This window comes from Papilio machaon, chromosome 4 (assembly GCF_912999745.1).
Source record: "Papilio machaon chromosome 4, ilPapMach1.1, whole genome shotgun sequence".
Lineage (NCBI taxonomy): Eukaryota > Metazoa > Arthropoda > Insecta > Lepidoptera > Papilionidae > Papilio > Papilio machaon.
In genome coordinates this window covers 5,248,288-5,269,248 of record NC_059989.1, presented here as the reverse complement: position 1 = coordinate 5,269,248, position 20,961 = coordinate 5,248,288, and the positions used below count along the sequence as shown (strand labels likewise).

Below are 20,961 nucleotides of genomic sequence, written 5' to 3'. Positions count from 1 at the left end.
ATTTGAAATATTAATGTTCCAAAAATTTTATTTCCTAAAAAAGATTAAAAACTGGTTTTTTGGTTGTTTTTAAAGAGTAAATTATTTAATAAAAATATTTTCATTTTGAATACTACTAGCGCCATCTGTTATATGCTAACAAGAACCATAGCTTTTGGAACCATGTTAATTTATTTGACTTTCCAAATATTTTAAGTAGATGACGCTAGTAACATTGTGTAATACATTTTTTTCTCGTGTAAAAAAATCCAAAGTTCGTTTCGTTCTTAAATTAACTCAGTAATGCGAGATATTTCAGAAAAAGCCCTTAGAATCAATCAATCAATACATAGTATAAAACAAAGTCGCTTTCGCTGTATGTCCGTATGTATGCTTAGATCTTTAAAACTACGCAACGGATTTTGACGCGGTTTTTTTTAATAGATAGAGTGATTCTTAAGGAAGGTTTGTATCATATCATATACATAGTATAAAACAAAGTCGCTTTCGCTGTATGTCCGTATGTATGCTTAGATCTTTAAAACTACGCAACGGATTTTGACGCGGTTTTTTTTAATAGATAGAGTGATTCTTAAGGAAGGTTTGTATCATATCATATACATAGTATAAAACAAAGTCGCTTTCGCTGTATGTCCGTATGTATGCTTAGATCTTTAAAACTACGCAACGGATTTTGACGCGGTTTTTTTTAATAGATAGAGTGATTCTTAAGGAAGGTTTGTATCATATCATATACATAGTATAAAACAAAGTCGCTTTCGCTGTATGTCCGTATGTATGCTTAGATCTTTAAAACTACGCAACGGATTTTGACGCGGTTTTTTTTAATAGATAGAGTGATTCTTAAGGAAGGTTTGTATGTATAATAAATGCATAATATAGTAGAGAAACACTGATAAATTTAAAGGTTTCTAATGTGAACGCTGTGAACGTTGTGTATAAGGACATTCTGTAGTAGGTATATTTTGCATTGCACCCGTGCGAAGCCGGGGCGGGTCGCTAGTTAATTATAATACGTTTTTTCTAAATTTTCACAGAAAAAATAAAGTACCGCAATAGGACCATCGTTTACATGAATACTATAAATACCGCCTAAGAAACGACTACGAAAAATCTTAGGTCGCTTAAGTTTTAGCTGACTAATTTCAGTCTGGAGTTCACATCCAGGTTATTTTAACAGTTACGTATACTCATTATGTTTTCGGGTGGTATAGATTCATGATGAGTTCATCTACCTGACACAATGTGGGGCGCCTTGCTTTCTCCGTCCAAGGACTTTCTGCCGCTCTCACAAGAAAACTTCTTGTTACCATCTATGCTGTCCATCCCTGTATGGTCACTGAAATTCTTTGAAATGAGAACAAGTACTATACAAACGTTGTAAAAATATACATTCATAATTAAATTCAAGTAAGTTATACGCCATCACAAACTAGGCGGCCGTTGAAAAGGAAAGTTGTAAATTATACCACAGTGAACCAGCCGTACAATAGTTTATGCCTATTTTGTAAACATTCACTGCGTAACATCTTTTCGCAGATAATATGGCCAGTACATTACAACTTCACTGATGTTCTGATAATCGATAGAGATTCTACCGGTCGCTACTAGCGCATAGTATTTGAGTCGATAGTTGCCGCCACTAAGTAGGTAGATAGAGATCTTGTTTATCGAGAGTTTAACGTTTGGCGACTCGAAAAATGCGACAAATTTCATATTTAAATATTATTTTTTTTATTATTTCATTTTTTTGACCTAAACGAACTTAGTGCCGGTTTAGCTCTACTAGCACTCTGAGCGAGATTTCTATGTCGTCCCCTTCTTTTATCTTGCCTTTGGGGAGGGGAGTTTACGGGTTACGTACATGAGACAGTGTAATTCGCAGACCTGTGACGCTCCTTCCTGTTCATTCCTACCCTAACAAAGTTACTGGCTCTACCAAAGGACGAAGCAAAAACTGATTTTAGTTTTCGCTTTTTCAATTACCATGTTTTGAAAATAACTTAACATTTGTTGAATTGCCTACAATATTACTATTATTAAGAAATTCGTCCGATGCAACCCAAGACATAATATATTTTATATCTACATATACTGTTTTTTTTTTATTTAAAGAGATGATACAAGAGTAATCTTAAAGTTAGATCATATCTCACAAAGTAGTATACTCCCGATTCATATATCAATCTCAAAATACATTAAAAAAAACTTTATACAGACAATTTTAAGAGTTGCTCGTTATTACTTATATAATATGGCATATAAGTACACATTTCCGTAAATTTATTTTAAACCAGAATATATAAGCCATAATATTAACAATAGTTTTGATTTGTATAAATGTTGTATGAATTTTCGCAAAATAAATGTTTGGGGCAATAAAATGTAGGAAATGAGGTGATAATTATAGTGATAATTAGCGAAGAGCGACTTTGAAATTAGCGAATGGTAATGGAGGGGACTTTTTCATATATTTATTGAGCACAGTACACTAATGTTGTTTTTGAATAACAATCATATTTGCTCGGTGTTTGGTAATCCGTCCCATGGCAGATAAAATGAAACCAAGTTGCATTATTGCAAGATCTACTCGTAAATATGATATTATGCGGTGAGTTGTTTTATTTATTTATATTTACCTCCTAAAATAATAACATTTAAACAATTGCTGATTGGTAGAGCATAATAAAAATGAAACAAACGATTATGCGAACCTTACCTTCTTTTTAGAGTCGGTTAAAAGTTCAATAATACGCAGGTATTCATTATAAAAAAAAATTCACTACCAAACAGCTAATAGATTTTGGGAAATGGAGCAGGTATATGGACAATACTTAGGCACTATTTGGCGGAAACTTTGCGTTTTCCTCATTTTACTTTTGCTCTTTCAAGAATGGAATTATTTCACGAAAAAATAATAATTTGCAATATAATATGTCTACGAGTATCACAAACTTTGCAAAGCTTGACCATATTATATTTTTCTTAATAAATCATTTTGAACATCATGCAGCTATGTTGTGTTGTCGGATTTTACTTAACGGTATGTTAACATATTATAGGTATGTTACTACAATTGAATGGCTATACTTTTGTATTAGGTATGGAATGGCTTTAACCTCGTCGCAGGCGCAGAGCAACGTATCGCGGTCACGATGGCCGGCGCATGCGCACCGCATCCCCCCCATCCTGTGCTCTCCCCACTCCGCACCAACAGAGTCACACTTTGTTTACCAATTGCTGCGATTGACGAGATAGTCGGTCGGTCGGCCATACCGACGTCGCTCGCCCCGCGTTCGTTTATTATTCGCCACTCGCTAGTCGGTCGCAACGACCGCGACATCAATCGGCGCGTTATGACCCTGTGACGAGATAGCATGAGTAAAGCCGATACCTCGGCGGAAGCCGCCTTGTCGAGCGTGGCCGTCCACGTTGATCAATACAATGAGCCGGACGAGGAGAACTCCAAGCTGCTCGAGCCGCAGTCGCTGACACCGACCGTGACGCCATCTGGACAAATACGTAAAGTTAAGAGCTTCACTGATACACACAAAATCCGCGATGTGAGTGCCGCTTCTGGTGCGGCGTCCGCGCGCTGCCTGCGTCCCTACGAACAAGTGACTCCGTACCCTGAAGGTTCTGAAAGTGGGACCAATCAATATGGAGCACCTTCCGTACGATCGCTCGCGTCCATCGGCATGGGCTGCACAGACGGACGTAAAATGGTCATCAGAAGAGTGCCAACGTCCCCCACGGAGTTGTTCCATTTAGTACGTCCTCCTACGTAAGTAGTTGCGCGGATATGACATATTGCTATTATTATTCAATTGTCTTAACCAACAACTGTCCCCGCATTTTGAACCAGACATTATTTCAAGACAAATATCCTTACATAGTTTCATGTACAGATCATACGTTCAAACAATTTTAGGTTTAATGCTCTAAAGTACTGTAGAAAAATAGTTACAATTCAGTGAATTGAAAGTTTGCTTAACATAACCTAAAATTACTTATCTCGCTGTATTAATGTTAAGAGATTAAACAATAGACAGTCTTAAAGTTCGTATTCTCAACAAAATAGAAAAAAAACGATTTATTTCTCCAAGCATGCAAAATATAACTACAAGTAAACAAGTACAATCTGAAGTTTTTTACTATTAAAGGTCTACCATAACTAAGTATCATTATTGTTTCAACGTCGCTTAAGAACTGATTGAATGATGACAATAAAAATATCTTTACAATCATATTAATGAATAATGAACCAATCAGTTAAGTCAGTTTAGTCTCTAGATATTGTAAATTTTAAAACTAAGGAGTGTACATTACATATTTTTAAAACAAATCGAATGGTCAGCCTTGAAAAAACTCGATCGCTTGTAACATGATCGATATGAGATAATAAATATTAGAACTCATAATAAGTAAAATTATACTACTTATCTTTTCAATTTTTGATTAATTGTTGAATTAATAATTAATTCGTTATAAGATTTCAATATTTTTTTATGTAGAAAACATTACAGCGAATAATTTACAAGAAAAATATCAAAATTGTAAGAAAGTGCATTTCATTGCGATAGACATTTAGTTTAAGATACATTTAACATCGGTTAGTTTTTGTATACATGTATGTCCTATTAGAAACTAATATGTTCAGAAAGTAAAGGCGTCTGCGAGTCGGATCAACAGTTAACTTTTTTACTTGCACAAGGGTACTGTTCAATCTTCATTCGTGACAAAGGACGAGTAAATTTGCCAGCGAAACAAGCAGGATGAGGGTCCGTTCAGGCGCTGCCATTCATACTTTATAATAGACTAGCTGTCGCCCGCGACACCGCCCGTAAAACGTAATAACATACTTATTACGTTGTTGTTCTCTCAGACTATGTTCTACATCTCTGCCAATTTTTATCAAACAAACAGCCATCCATCCATCCATCTAAACATAATTAAAATAGTATATATAAATAATAATAATAAGATAATTAAAATTGGTTGTACTTTAAGCCCTCTACATATGTAATTTTAATTGTGTAGGTTAAACTGAGAACTGTACAGTTAAATCTGAGCGTGAAGCTTCCACGTTCAAATATAAAAGCAACCGGTCGAAGAAAATAATTAGCAAGAAGTACGAATTCTATTAATACAACTTACATTTTGTCAGTTGCAGTTGTTAGTCGTTAGCAATATTTCCGGAATTAGAAGACTACTAAATCTACATATAAGGCTGCCTTTGTGACAATTAAATAAGTGCGTCAATAATTCTGTGACACGGAAAACTCATTATAGAAGTTCTATAGAGGAACATGATCTCGAATGATCGACTTTAAAACATCCATAAATATAATGTTTGTTTGTTTAAACAATATTTGCACTTTACTAGTACATCTATTGGAGCAAGTTATTTTAAATAATCTACGTCTAGCTATCTTTTGTTATTTAATGAGCTCAGTTTTTAGTTATAATTACAGTACATGTATGATAAATTATGTTTCAAATGACAGTAGTTACCTATTCACTATTCAGTATGAGGTTTCTTTTTATCTGCAGTTCGTATTACAAATTAAGAGCGTAATCAGACTAAGAAACTGATTCCCACACTTGTTTTATTACTTATTTGAAATTGAAAAGAATACCTAAAGACTGATTACGCTTACTAACGTCTTAATTTATCCCAAACAAACGGTGGGTAAATCAAGTTATATTTAAAGAAATAAAATCACTGTTCGTTTTGTCGATAAATGAAAAATTATAGTCCTTTTTTTGACTAACTTAACTCATAAATAACCTGAAAGTAGTAAAGTATACTAATATGAGAAGAATATTGGCTTCAATTAGTCGAATAATTTATATTCCACTTTGTATTCTATGAGATCGTGCTCAATAATTATACATTCAATGTAATGCATTTAGTATACATTCGATAATAGAAGACCAGCGCTTATCGACTGTAGTGGTAAATATTACTCGTTTAAGTCTACTTAAGAGCCGTATTCATATGTAAGAAGATCACTGACACAATAGTGAGCATCATTATAAGTATTTGTCGGAACTGGACATATAGATTACATTGTAAACTAGTTGTTAGTATGCACTCCGGCACAATTACTAGTTCCACGACTGTTCTCGAAACATGCGAAATTCTCTTTATAATATGGCGGCTTACCTTGTCTCTTTCCCCTACCTTTTGCTGATTTGGAAATGACGTTTGAAGATAACGTATGACAATATTCAATGTATACCTTAGATGACGATGCAAACATCTTCCACTGAAATTAACTAGATGGCGCTGTATAACGTTAAAGTTCAATAATATTAATTAACAAATCATTATCCCATAGTTTCATATTTTCAATATTATATCCAAGCTTTTCTGTTCAGAAATAAATGGTGCATAATGTTACTGTCATTATTCTTGTAAATTACTGAAATTAGATTTTAAAAAGTAGTACGTAAATGCTTCCATGAATATCGAAATGTGCGTATAGAAGCATTAAGGTTTTTTGTGTTTTCATTTTTATATAATAAGCGGATAATAATAGATTGTCCTCGCTTGTTTGTTCACGACACTGTGATGTAAGGTACGAAACAAACTCTAATATAATATTTTTTCGTTATTTAGCAGTTATTAAATCTAATGCAACGCATTAAAGATTTACAATAGTTGAAAATATTAAACATTGTATTTTTACAATATGAGCGACGATGTCTAGACTAGCCTTGTGCCAGATCACTTGTTCTAATTAGTTTTTATATTTTTGGACACTTGCTTAAAAAATTAACGCTAATGGCTACATTAGTTCAGCTTAAAATCATTGAAAGGAAGGAATATTTGTGTAAAAGAATATTATTAGAAATTCTTCATAACAGATCTCTCTAGCAAAAGATTTTCCTTTTATTTTAAACGATTTGGTAGATTTTTAATTATGTCCGTACGATGATGACTGACCAAGTCTATCAAGTATTTAAAATTATAGTATTCATTGTTGAATAAAACTACATTGAAGAAATATGACCATACTTTAATACCATACTTACTGTATTCGTAGTCCAGATCTAATATTTAATAGACAATTATATGATGTATCAATTATCCTCAGTAAATTTCCAATTATGCTTTTTCGACTAACAAGTACGTTATTAAAACGTACACTATTACCTTGTTACTAAGTTTTTATCGCACTAGTGAGAAGTACGAGTAATTTATAACAACGCCATTTCGTACAATTAGTTAAAGATTTTAGTAAGACAATAAGTTTGTTTTCATTCATAGATTTTGTCTTGAAAATGCACAATTTAACAAATAACATTTAATTTAAAAGTCTCTTGAAACCATTTGTTGGAAGTCATCTGTTGTAGGTATACAACATATCAGATCGTTGTAAATGTGAGATAAACTTCAATAGTTATCCTATTTTAAATTACTAGTCAACATGTGGTTCGTATAAAATCGTCAATGACTGTGATGCAGACGTTAAGAGCGATATCTACTATTTAAAACATACAATACAAATTAGTAAAAATGATTTAGGTACCTATATCTACAGCAATAATATTGTCATAAATAAGAGTTGAACTCCGAATATGGAAGTCTTGATATCCGAATATGAAGTTTGAATCTGCGCCCACTACCCTCAAAAGTTTGCATACATTTTGTTATATAAATTTATATTTTAACGGCTAAAACACTTTCCTATATTTGTCCGGTGTCGGCACCGACTAGTTTCGAGCCCATCGGGGATCCATCATCATGGTAAGTGGGACTAGTATTATTTCGCGGACAGGCGCGCAGAGTGACGACGGGCCCCCGATGGGCTTGAAACTAGTCGGTGCTGCCACCGGACAGATATACGTGAGTATTTTTTATATTATAATATCTAACGAAAGTTTTAATGATTTTGCTATAGATAATTAGATAATCAGTGTCTGAGTATAACATGTCATTTGGAGCGCATATCTATAAATATAACTCTAGTGAATTCCAAATGATTCACGCATGTCATTCTATTTTGCTGACGAGGATGCAATGGGATTTAGTTGTATGATTTGTGAAACGATAAACATACAACTCTTAGGCGATCCCTAAATCCTAGCTTAGTGTCGGGATATTTCGCCGGCTTGACCTTGTTGGTGTCGGCTGATAACGCTGCATGTCTTTATCTGCTCCCGCGTATCACAATTCAGATACACAATTGATCGTGCACGAGCTCTTATCGCTGCCTATTTGATAATGATTTTAAAAAACGTTTACGTACTTACCCGTTGACAGGTAAGGATTACCTTCCGTCCCAATAGTACCAAAACATTTATTCACCTGCATGACGAGATAGGAAATAGTCTACTTTATCTTTTTTCTAATCATAATAGACGAGTAATGCAATATGCGTTAAAATCTCGATTAGTTTTTATCCACGCTGTCTCTACTTGAAAATGTCAGGTACATTTGAAAATGAGGGAAAAAGATTGGCCTTTCTTGGTTACAACACTATTGATAACCAATAGGACATTTCATTATGTACCTATATAAATTATAAAGGAAATTAAACTTTAATTTGCCCTCGTTACGGTAGCTATAAACTAGAGAAGAACGCCTATTAAATTCTATGCAAAATATTGTGTACAATAGAAGCAATCATCAAATCAAAAGTTAACGACACTCAATGACATTAATGACATAAAATACGCGAACCATCTGAAATACTCAGAAAAAGAATTGCCATTTTAGAAGGATGTTAGATTATAAAAGAGACAATAGAGTAAGAATTTGAATTTACGGTTACTTAGCGAAACGAAATAGCACTGCTTCAAAACGGTATAAGATGACAATCTTAATTATAAGGTACCACTCCTCTAAGTTTTATTTAACATACAAACACAAAATGCAAGGCTAACGACAAATATACATATGTCCAAAGAATATGAGAGTTGAAATTAAAATGTACTAAAACCTCGCACCTTTGAAATAATTTCTTAAGGAATAAATTACATTTTATTAGTAAATCAGAATACAACCTTTCTTCTTGTTTTTAATTGTTTTTCACTTTTATATAAAACTAACCTAAATCGCTGCAGTTAAATACAACAAATACAAACAAAATAAATATCGAGCTAGACGAAGCAGTCATCAAGACGGATAGACATTAATCTGCTAAGCTTTACGACCTTCCTTTAATCTAAAACAAGTAACGGACATCCATCTTAATCCAAACAACTTTCAGTGCTTATCAAAGCCTATTTGCGTATATACGTGTAAAGGCAAGATGCGGAATTTTACAGAATATATTAATTACGTAATACCCATAATCTTTTTACAGCTGCTCTTTACATTTTATAGGAAAGAAAACTGATTCGAGACACATCTTTTTTACCACAGACTTGTTTATTTCTAGCCAAATATTTACGCACTTCTCACTTAATTAATCGCTGATTAATCATAATTAAGGCACCATTATTTTTTTAGCTAGACTTCGTCTGAACCCAACACACTCATTCCAAAATTTAGCAATATATCGTAAGACCTATCAAAATATAATCGTCTAATTAACTGATCGTGAAATAACTGATTTTAATAGGCAGAGATTACTAATTTCCTTTTAGATTAGAGAGTTCCTAGCGCACCTCTTTCGCTTCTTTATATCCATACATCATATGTATGCTAATAAGTTACGGATACTTTTTAAATAGCTTTCTTTTGAACATTAATTTGATATAATTTATTCTAGGGCATGACGAAACTGCCACTTTCTTTGGCAATATTTATTTATAATCAAATCATTTTTTATTTGTATAATCAATATGAATCAGTGAGTGACATCATTGTTTAATATTCAAAGTATCAAAACGATCGAACATACTTATCTTTATGCATTTTGTTTCATTCTTAAAAAACGTGATAATATATCTCGACAAATTTCAGGTTTCGTTGCCACTCTGTCTTACAGACTAGACTTCCTTAGTAATATCATTACTTTTATTCCATACTCAAGACAGCTTTGGGTAACACATAAATTTTATTATTATATTTTTCGCCACAATGTAAAGACGTTAAAAATATAATATAATAGTTGTCGCCTGTGTATCTCTCCGCGCGAAATTTAAAAAAGAAACATAATAGCCTAAGAGTTCTTTCATACTAGGTTCTACATTTATGCCAAATTTCAACGAGATCCATGCAGCCATTATGGAGATACCTTCTAAAGACATCTATACAAAACATTCGCATTTATAATATTACTAGCTAACGACTCCGTCCGCTCAGAATTAAAAAAACGTAATAAGTGGCTTATGTGTTCTACCAGACTATGTTCTACATCTATGCTGAATTTCATCAAAATCCGTTTCGGAGATACCGTCAAACAAACAAACATCCATCCATCTAAAATTCGCATAATTATATTATTGTAAGAAGTAAGATTAAGATTCCTGTCTCTCTCGTCTATATTAGCCCACAAAAACTATCGATAAAATAATTATGCATAGTAGGTAACTTCGTAAACTATAGCATCGTTCTTTCAAGTTACGACGATGAAATGGCCTTTTATATTCGTTGGAATAATTCGTAGAAATTTGCTAGGAATAAAATACTAATTGAGAAAAAATTAAAAATACTGCAAAAATATAAAAAAACAAAAATTTTAAATCGCATTCTGTTATAATATTGTCTCAGTGTCTGATAAATCTTGACAGCTCAGCCACGATATTATATTTTCTAATCTTCCATGAAAACGTCAACCACTTAATATTATTTCAAACATTTGCACTTGAATTTTAACAATATCGCGTTATCTGCCAATTTAAATAAGATAAACAAATGTCAACGTAACTTACATTTTTATATTCATAATAAATATTAAATTATAAAAAACAAACTCAACTTAATATGGGTTCCTACTCCCGAAACACTTCCAAAAACAAATTTCCATCCCTCTCATTTTCCTGGAAATAACAACTATGATAACAATATGTTTTCGGATAGATGTTTCGTGAATGCAAATCTGTATCTATGAGACACATACACATACATAGATATTTAAGTAGTTCCACAACGCTTAAACGATGTTACCAAGTTACTTACGAACGGTCTTGGTTGGTTGAACAGTAGTTTATCGCTGAATTACGGCGTACATACATATCAGTGTTCGTCCGATCAGGCCATCAGAAAGAGCGTCCTACGGTAATATAACTTAACCACATCCAGGTTAAGTTAAACATTGCATTAACTTTAGAAGAATTACAAAGTTTTAACTGCAGAAATTTAACTGTGGGTTTAATCGTGGATTTCAAAGTCCAAAATCCCCGTTTAAAACATATTTTGTTAACTGTGTTTTGTCAAACATAATGACAGGGGATGAGAATATGTTTTATACAGAAATTTGGTTTCAGAAACCAACGGTAAATCATACGTGTACATGCAAAATTTAAACTATCAGGTAAACTGTACAATGTTCAGTCTTGCCTACACACCACCAGTTTTGTTGTAACTGTGCAGCTAAAATTAAAGATATGTAGTAGGCTTTACAAAGATTTTTAAACAATATTCCTAACGGGAAAAGTGAGGAACGATTTGCAACTTATTTTATCAAGGTTTAAATACCAATAGTAACTCATTTTACTTATTCAAACAAATAGATCTGAAACAAAAGAAAACAATAAGGACGGTACAATTGAATATAATAGTACATTAAATTCAAGTTAACTTAGTTGGTTCCGCTGTGAGGTACATTTAGAGAAAAATAATTTATGTACAAGTAGTATCATACATAAGCGAAATACCCATTCGTATTTTAAATGCAATGACAGATTGAAAATAACATACATATATGCCTTTGCTTAACATATACAAGAAACATTAAATAAATTTTTTATAGATGTTGTTATTTCGACTGGAATATTTAATACCTTTAAATGGATCAACAGACTAAATAATAAAAGAAATCGCATCATAAAAATGCGATAGGCATGGTCTAAAATCCACAAAAGCAAGTTATATTTTTATGATAATCTATCAATTGTAAGAATTGATTACCTACTTTGTATCTGATATTACGTAGATTGAAATTAAAACCTAATTACAACGTAATGTCGTACATCCTTTGTAAATTTATATTAAAAACGAGGTTTAAATAATATTTAGCATGTTTAAAATTTAAAATACAACTTATAGTAACTACAATATACATTGCATGCAACCCTACAAAATAAAATAGAAACACAGTGGAAGGTGGGACAATCTCCCGCTTTTTCCTTTCGTAACAATTTATTAGTTCACTCTACCTAAGCTTCTTAAAATGAGTTCGTTTCAAAAAGTAATCATCAAAGGAGGAGAGTCGGAACAAAAACCTATAAATCACATTTTGACATATTTTATGATGCCAATTGCTTGTAAATCATGAACTTGACCATATTTTTACACTATTCCACAAAAAAAACAACAATTTTATTTATCGGTTTTGTTCCGACGATTCTCAAATATACTCTATATGTGTTAGTAAGAGGGAAATAAATCATTTAAATTCAAACTATATTTAATCGTCGATCTCTATAATGATTTACTGTCGTACTTAGAGTCTTTATTGGTAATTAAATATTAAAATCAAACAAAGGACGCCTTTAAATCTTACACATCAGCCTGCCGTTATCCTTCCGAACGTCCTCGGTACTACTTTGTAGAGTCTCTTGTAGAGTTGAGAGAGTCGTCTACTTTGTAGAGTTGTAACTCTTCTTATTGCTTTTCATAGACCCCCCGACGAAGATACGGCATCGCACGAGAGTGACTGTGACGAGGAGGAAGAGGACGATGAGACGGTGCACCTGAAGCCGCGCCGACCCTTCTGGGCCAACAAGATACAGTTCGTGCTGGCCTGCGTCGGGTACTCCGTCGGCCTCGGAAACGTATGGCGCTTCCCATATCTTTGCTACAAAAGTGGTGGTGGTAAGATATATGAATTAATGAATTTCTAATCGTGGTTTTAATTTTTTTATTAGTATACAATAATATTATAACTGAAGTTATTTAAATGTTATTCTTTGTCTAGGTGTAGTTATTAAGTAAAGCGCTAAACAATTTATTCAAAGCAAAATCGCAAAACATATCTGTATTATGTCATTCATTATAAAGATAAATGTAATTATTTTTAATCACTAATTTAGTTTTAGATATGAAGAGTTATAAAATATCTTAAAAATAATATGAAAGAAACATTTATAACGTTACTAACAAGAAGATTGCGTAAGGTAGAGTTAAAAGTACGGTAATTCTAGGCATTAGTAGCAACGGACGTTTAATTGTAATTCGTAAATTCCATACAAATACAATATAGGATTAGAAAAGTTATTCGTGACGTCTTCTAAAGTAGACATTTGCGAAGGAGTGGGTTATCAGATAAAGTCGAGGACGTATATTACCTACCCATTTCGATGTAATGTCATTAGAAACGATGCTAATAGGTCGAAAATTCGTCATAGAAACATTGTAAGTTATAGCTCTTATAGTGACAACTTGTTATTATACTAGCTGTCGACCACGACTCCGTTCGCGCGGAAATAAAAAAAAACTTAATAAGAAGCCCATGTGTTCTTTCAGACTACGTTCTAATTCTGTGACAAATTTCATCAAGATCCGTTCCGGAGATACCTTCAAACATCCATCCATCTAAACATTCGCATTTATAATATTAGTAAGATGTGATTGTTATGTAGTTTACATACGTGACAGCGTACTTAATCAACATGTAACGTTCAATCAATAACCGTCAACTCAGCGGCCACACCTACTACTCGTATTTTTGAGATATTGTCGTGATAAATAAATTCACAACAATTAGTATTCAGATCATAACAAAGTCTGTTTACGTCTTTTTGCGTAAATGTGATACATAATTTGACACGACTTGACGGAATTCGCTAATATGTTAATAACGAATACCAGTGTTATTATATCGTTACTGTATTTTAAGGCGTATGCATACGTACATATGTCGATAAGTAATATATTTTGCCAAAAAGAACAGTGTACGAGTATAATATATACAGTTTGATATAATCTCTATACTATGTATGTGTTTATAATATATAGCACTAAACTAGGCGGCTGATATTAGATATAACTAGCATATTCCGCACCGATAGTATTTTATCATTTATATATATTATATACCAAATATATATATGTAATTAGCGTGGCATCATGGCGATAAACGTGAAACTGTAAATAATACTTTGAAATAAACCGGCATTATAGTTATTTTGCAAAAAAATAGTTTTGCACACTTCCCTAATTATGTCTAAGAAACATCTAAACATTCGCATTTATAATATTACTAAGATAATCATTCACGTCTGTAACTAGGAAGGCAAAAGATTGGTTATAATTACGTTTCTGGTATACCACTATCGCTTCTTCTTAATCCATATTGTCTGTGCATAAATAAAATGTTGTCTATATACGATTACGTTGATTAAAACCTAAATTATTACCAAAACCGATAATCAACAAATGTCTTAAGATAGATACAAAAATTATTGTATAATAATCATCATTTCCAATGTAAAATATTGTAAATTGACTGCACAAGTTTCTCAAAATGAAGCACTGTCATGCGCCTCGCCTCGGTGTCAGTGTGGAGCAAAGCCGCGGAGTAGACTATGGCATCTGCAAGCCGATACGTCACGCCACCGCTGCCGCCGCCGCGCTTGCCTCCACTCGAGATATCAAATGATTTATTGCTTTCATTTGTTGATACGTCATTAATTTAAATAAACAAATATAGAAATGGAACCAATACCGATAGTAAGGTTGTTTTATCGCGAAAGTATTTTAAAACCATCGATATATAGAAAATCTTTCCGATTAACGATAAAAAAAAGTAAACGGTCACGCGGTGTGACTAACATCTCTGAGAATATGATTGGCATTAGATTTATTCACGATATGTCCTAAGCCAATAATTCATGTACTTCCTACGCAAGTCCGGATGTCCGATGACGTTTAAAAATACTAACAGGGCATTATTCATTGGCACAAAGCATTGTCTAAAATATGAATTCGTTAAAATATATATTAGTCATTTCTGAACTAACTAAAAAATAAATTCTTTACCTATTACTTACTTATGAGTAAAACCGCTAAAGGTATAAGTTAAGATAAGATTAAATAATAGCTTGTTATCGATTTTATTATTTTTTCTGTATTCTAACCACAAATTCTGAGTTATGCAAAAAAAATTGCACACGTTCCATTTCATGTCGTCTCTGTCTTTCGTATTCAAATATCACCTTGCTCACAACTCAAAAGGCACAAGTCGCAACCATAACGGCGAATCATAAAGCGTCTCGAATGACTTTAACACGCGCCTAAATAATCTATTTAACAAACGCCGGCTTAATTACGGCAGTTCCTGTAGGTCAATTCGTTGATATGAAGAATACAATTGGTCTTGTAATTACGCCATTACAACGATCAAGAGCAATGTCGTTTTCAGCTAGTAGTACAGTCATACACAGCCGCTGTTATGTATGTACAAGACAATAACAAACGACATAATAACCACAGTTACAATTCGAAGAGCAGACCCTAGACGTAGTGCTGAGAATAGACACTAGGAAATTAAATCGTTTACTTAGTTTCTTTATAAAAGCAACCATCAAGTCGTTAAAACAAACGAATACGGTACCGTACCTATAGATATTACTGAGCTCGTCTCTGACGTCCTTAAAACCGGAATGCAGAAATAAACGCCGAGGTATCCTTCAAAACGAGCTCTTCCGAGATATGTTTTTACAACAGTTATTATTGTGGTATGTCTCGGACAAATCGATTTCCACTATTAACCAAAGTTTAACTTCGTATATTTTATTGAAAGTATTTATCGTTGTATTTCAGGTGCTTTCCTGATACCTTACTTCATAATACTATTAGTATGCGGAGTGCCCATGCTCTTCATGGAACTAGCTGTGGGTCAGTACACGGCGCACGGACCCATCGGCGCATTGGCACAAATATGTCCACTGTTTAAAGGTAATTTTAATAACACCGTCTATCACTTATCATATACCGCGCCCAATTCTTAGTATATTTATTGTAAGTAATAAAAAAATTAAAGATAACCAAGTCGCTGTCTGTGTAAAAAGAATTATTATTCAGGAACTGCAAAGAAAAATCCACTTGATCAATATAATTTCGAAGGGTTTATCGCAAATCGGTTTTATGTACTATTGTATGTATGTATATTGACGTTACTTTTTTTATGAAATCCCTTCTCAAAACGGGGTTTTTCATGTTATGATGGATGCAATTACTCAAATGAAAATCTAGTGCAGTAAAGTAAAATTTGTGCTGGAAAAATGATCATGCCCTCAGAGTAACATTATTTGATAACTTCCAGGTGCCGGACTGGCTAGCGTGGTGATCTCCTTTCTAATGTCCACGTACTACGCGGTAATAATAGCATGGGCCATCTACTATTTCTTCACGTCGTTCAAATCTGAAGTTCCGTGGGCGAGCTGTTCCAACCGATGGAACACAGCGCAATGTTGGGTGCCCTTTCACAACCATACCAAACCCAACGGATCTCAAACACCTACCGAGCAGTTCTTCGAGTAAGTCTTCAATTAAATTATTACATTGAAATATATTGATTTTATTGAATAGTGAGAAATTACATTATCTGGGGTAATTGATTTGCGAATGACCAATCTTTAGACTACTACTTTTTAGACAACCTTAACTATGAGGGCAAAAGAAAGACTAAGAACGACATATAGATGGTTACGACAAGCTTTAATAAATACGAAAGTGACAAGATTGTTTTGGATTGAAAAGAACACACGCATTACTGTTTAATATGTTAACTTAATGATAATTTCACATTAATTCCAGAAAAAAAGTGTTAAACATAAGCGACGGCATTGAATTTCCCGGTGGATTGCGATGGGAATTGGCGGCGTGTTTAGTTTGCGCGTGGGTTCTGGTGTACTTCGCACTTTGGAAAAGTATCAAATCATCTGCGAAAGTACGTTACATAACCACGACGCTGCCGTTCCTTTTGATCATCGTGTTCCTCGGACGATCATTAACATTGGACGGAGCGGACAAAGGGCTAAGGTTCTTCTTCAAGCCAAACTGGGAACTTCTCAAGCAGTCCAGGCCCTGGGTGAATGCAGCTTCGCAGATTTTCAATTCAATTGGCATCGCCTTTGGCTCTATGATTATGTTCGCATCCTACAATCGCTTCGACAACAACTTCTTGCACGATACTGTGGCCGTGTCGCTGGTAAACGCAGTGACAAGTCTTATTGTGGGTATATTCACGTTCGCCACCATTGGAAATATTGCATTCGAACAGAACACCAGCGTAAAAGACGTCATTGCTGATAGTAAGTTATCACTAACAAAAGTTTAACGTAGTACCATATTTTTACATTTTTATTCAATAATCTCGTATTATTTCAGGCCCTGGTTTATTATTCGTCGTGTATCCACAAGCTATAGCTAAAATGCCAGCATCTCAATTATGGGCCGTATTATTTTTCTTCATGTTCCTGTGTCTAGGTCTCAACAGTCAGGTAATTATTTTGTCTCATTTTTAGATTAAATTTTTACGGCCTGTTGTTAATGGTTTTGTTAAATTCCAGTTCGCAATAGTGGAAGTGGTGGTGACGTCGATACAAGATGGTTTCCCCGATATGATACGAAAGAGACTGGTGTACCACGAACTACTAGTTCTATGCGTATGCATGGTCTCCTTAGTATTCGGTATACCGCACATAATACGGAGCGGTATATACGTATTTCAACTGATGGATTACTACGCAGCATCGCTCAGTATAACATATCTGGCTTTCTTCGAAGTGGTCGCCATTGCGTGGTTCTACGGTGTGGGTAGACTTTCGAGGAACATTAAACAGATGACAGGTAAATTAATTAATTTTTAACATAATTCCATCTTCATGTAAAATCTTAACACAGTACACCGCTTCACAGTAAAGTGTTCTATTGCCACCGTTAGTTATAAGTTTTAAACAAGTATTTAAACAATCTGAACCGATGTAAAAAAAACGCTATCTGATCATGTTCGCTGCACCGACAAAATGAATGCCTTCTTTTATTTTAAAGAAACTAACCTGATTAAGATTTTATCAGGGCGATGAAGAGTACTAAGAAAAATTGCTTGAGTGTTTTATCAGGGCTTAGTAAAAGCTTAAAATATTTTCCAACAAAATACCAAATACAGTGAAAACAAGTTTTTTCTTGTTATATTTGGTAATACATATGTCGTTGATTATTTTGATTGTATATATGTCATAAATCAACAGGGAACGTTTTTATGTAGTTATATTTAGTCTCGGATTACAAATGTGTTAACGTACATATCGTGTCTCCATTGTTCGTCACACGGCTTTGTTTGAGTATACAATTTATATCGGACATCCGCTCTAAACAAATAAAAAAAATATCAACTTATCTTCAGTCGTATTGTTAGAGCTATCTCCTTATCGCCATGCTCATAATAATGTTAATGCTATGGTATAAAATTTTACCATTTCATTTCATGAAATAAAATTGCAAACGATATTATGTACCAATCTTCTTATAATCTTATAATAACAATTATTTATTATTTTTTCGTAGCCTACGCATCATCTCCCTGATCTTAAACCACTCACGCGGAGTCGGCGCAGAGGGTTTTATAGGCTTTTAAGTTTGGCTTAATTTTTTACGGTCGGCCGCCTGTCCGTCGCCTACCTTACTTGGGAGCAATATCTTAAAGTTAAATATAATAATAAACTAAATAATTATAGCTAAATAATTAAAAAATACTTCCAAAAATATACTAAGAATAAAAATGAGTAATAAAACCGATAACTTTTTGCTCAATCTTTATCTTAAAAGTAAGGCTGCCTCATAAGTTCGTTATCCGATATCTACGTTTACTAATACAAAAAAAATGTTGCACATTTCCGTTCGACTTGAGCTTCTTGAACGCTTGGTCGCAGGTGGCGAGAGCTGATAACGCCTAGGTTCAGCTTCTGCTCCTCGGCCAGTGCTGTAATACTGAACAGTTTATATTACGTACGTTTTTGTTTGCAGGTCGATGTCCATCGCTGTACTTCCGCTTCTGCTGGCTGGTGGCATCGCCGGCACTGCTGCTGGCGCTGTGGGTCGCCAGCCTGGTGGACTACACGCCGCCCAGCTACCGCCAGTACCCGTACCCTGCGTGGGCGCAAGTCCTCGGCTGGACCATAGCCTCGCTTTCTTTGCTCTGCATCCCGGTCTACGCTGTCGTCGTCATCGTCAGGTCGCCCGGCAACACTTTAAGAGAGGTGTGTTTAGCTAGTCTAAAAACATATGTAATTTAACCTTGGATATTCAATACTACAACGCCTGTAAAAAAAATTATCGTAGTTTTTCAAGGAGAAATAGAGGGATAGGAAATGTTTTTGTATTGTATTTTAATATTTTTATTGACTGACTGACTGATTGTTATATTGAACTTAACATTGAACCTTTCTTTTCAGAAATTTCGCAACTCAATACGACCGACATTTATATGCGATTGCGGCATCAACGGGTGTGACATTTGCTGCTCGGAGTCAGAGCCGCCTGACGACAAGACAACAATCAACTAGTCCATTATTTACACAATTTATTTTTAGTGTTTAGCTATAATAACATACTCGCTATATCTAACTACTGAGAGAGTACTCACCTTCCCACTCAGTGATATCAATAGCAAACAAGACAAAAAGATAATAAGACGAGACATTCTTCTATCATAGTTATCATTAATTTACAAACAAACGTACTCGACCTAAAATTTATGTTCTTGTAATAGTAACATAGTTTTCTATACTCGAATTCAATGGGTTATAGATATTATTTGAAGTACAAACAGATCTGTTGATCACGTGGGGGAACATTCTAGTTATGTAATAATGTAATGATGAACTTGAAGGTTGAAAAATAGAATGTGAACAATATTATACAAGGTAGTATTAGATATACAAATTTACTAAAAATAATTACGTCAGATAACTCTCACGGCGATACAAGGAAAGGACAAAACGAAAAATGACGATGTTGATACAACGTATTTAAGATTAGGTGCAAATACCAGTGACTTTGTGAAAAACATAGTTTTTAATTTATTAAATTAGTGTGAGTATAACTTACCGGTCCTTATCAACGTTACCATTGGAAATCGCAAGATAAAATAACTCTCACAATGAAAATCCATAATAAAAATATTTTACCACGTTAATTTTTCTGAGAAAAAAAAAAGACTTAATATGTCTTCAGAAATAGCCGATAGGTATACGATATACTATGGTATTTATTAGTAAGTATACCAATTCGAATATTTTCACCTACATTTTTCCAATTGTCATTTTTCATAGAAAATACCTTCTAAATATTTTAAGTATACACTGTATTTAATACAGTTTTTTTTTTTTTAGAAACAAAATATTTTACTCATAAATTTTTTAAATAGACTAATTAGAAAACTGCCAATGTTCATTAAATGGTTAAACTAAACATCTGTGATGAAAACATTCCATTACGAAGATTGCGTTTATATACGAATAGATATATAAATAGTAAATAAGTATTTATTCTTAGTAAATAACACACAATTTACCGAGTGTACATTTAGATCCCTGCTGAAAACCAACACATATTTTTGTTTTTTTTTTCTATTGTTAACATTATTTTCTGTTATATTTTTAGTTGAATACCAGTGTCTTTGTGTAAAAACTACATTTAGTTACATTAGTTAGTTATTTTCAACTAATATTTGATATTAAAAGTACAGTGAAATAAATATTAAATTAAAAAAAATCATGAATCATATTTAATCTAGTTGGTGTAAATATTTTGAACATGTAAATACGAAAGTGTGAAACAGATTGGAATCTAAGAATAATAAATAACTATATAAAATAATTACAAATGTTTTATTT

The 20,961-nt window shown here is 33.5% G+C and overlaps 1 protein-coding gene across 2 annotated transcripts; it reads left to right on the top strand.

Moving 5' to 3' along the window:
• The first annotated feature begins 2,495 nt into the window (after nt 1-2,495).
• Nucleotides 2,496-20,043, top strand: LOC106710817 (sodium- and chloride-dependent GABA transporter ine). Of its 2 annotated transcripts, none has more exons than XM_045686767.1 (9): nt 2,496-2,611; nt 12,741-12,934; nt 15,884-16,018; nt 16,386-16,599; nt 16,880-17,376; nt 17,453-17,565; nt 17,635-17,914; nt 19,091-19,323; nt 19,519-20,043. In XM_045686767.1, the coding sequence occupies exons 1-9, from the start codon at nt 2,547-2,549 to the stop codon at nt 19,627-19,629; spliced, it is 1,842 nt and encodes a 613-aa protein (XP_045542723.1). In that variant the 5' UTR covers nt 2,496-2,546; the 3' UTR covers nt 19,630-20,043. The 2 variants fall into 2 exon arrangements, with proteins under 2 accessions (XP_045542723.1, XP_014358475.2); XM_014502989.2 differs by lacking the exon at nt 2,496-2,611 and adding an exon at nt 3,231-3,784.
• The last annotated feature ends 918 nt before the right edge of the window (nt 20,044-20,961 follow it).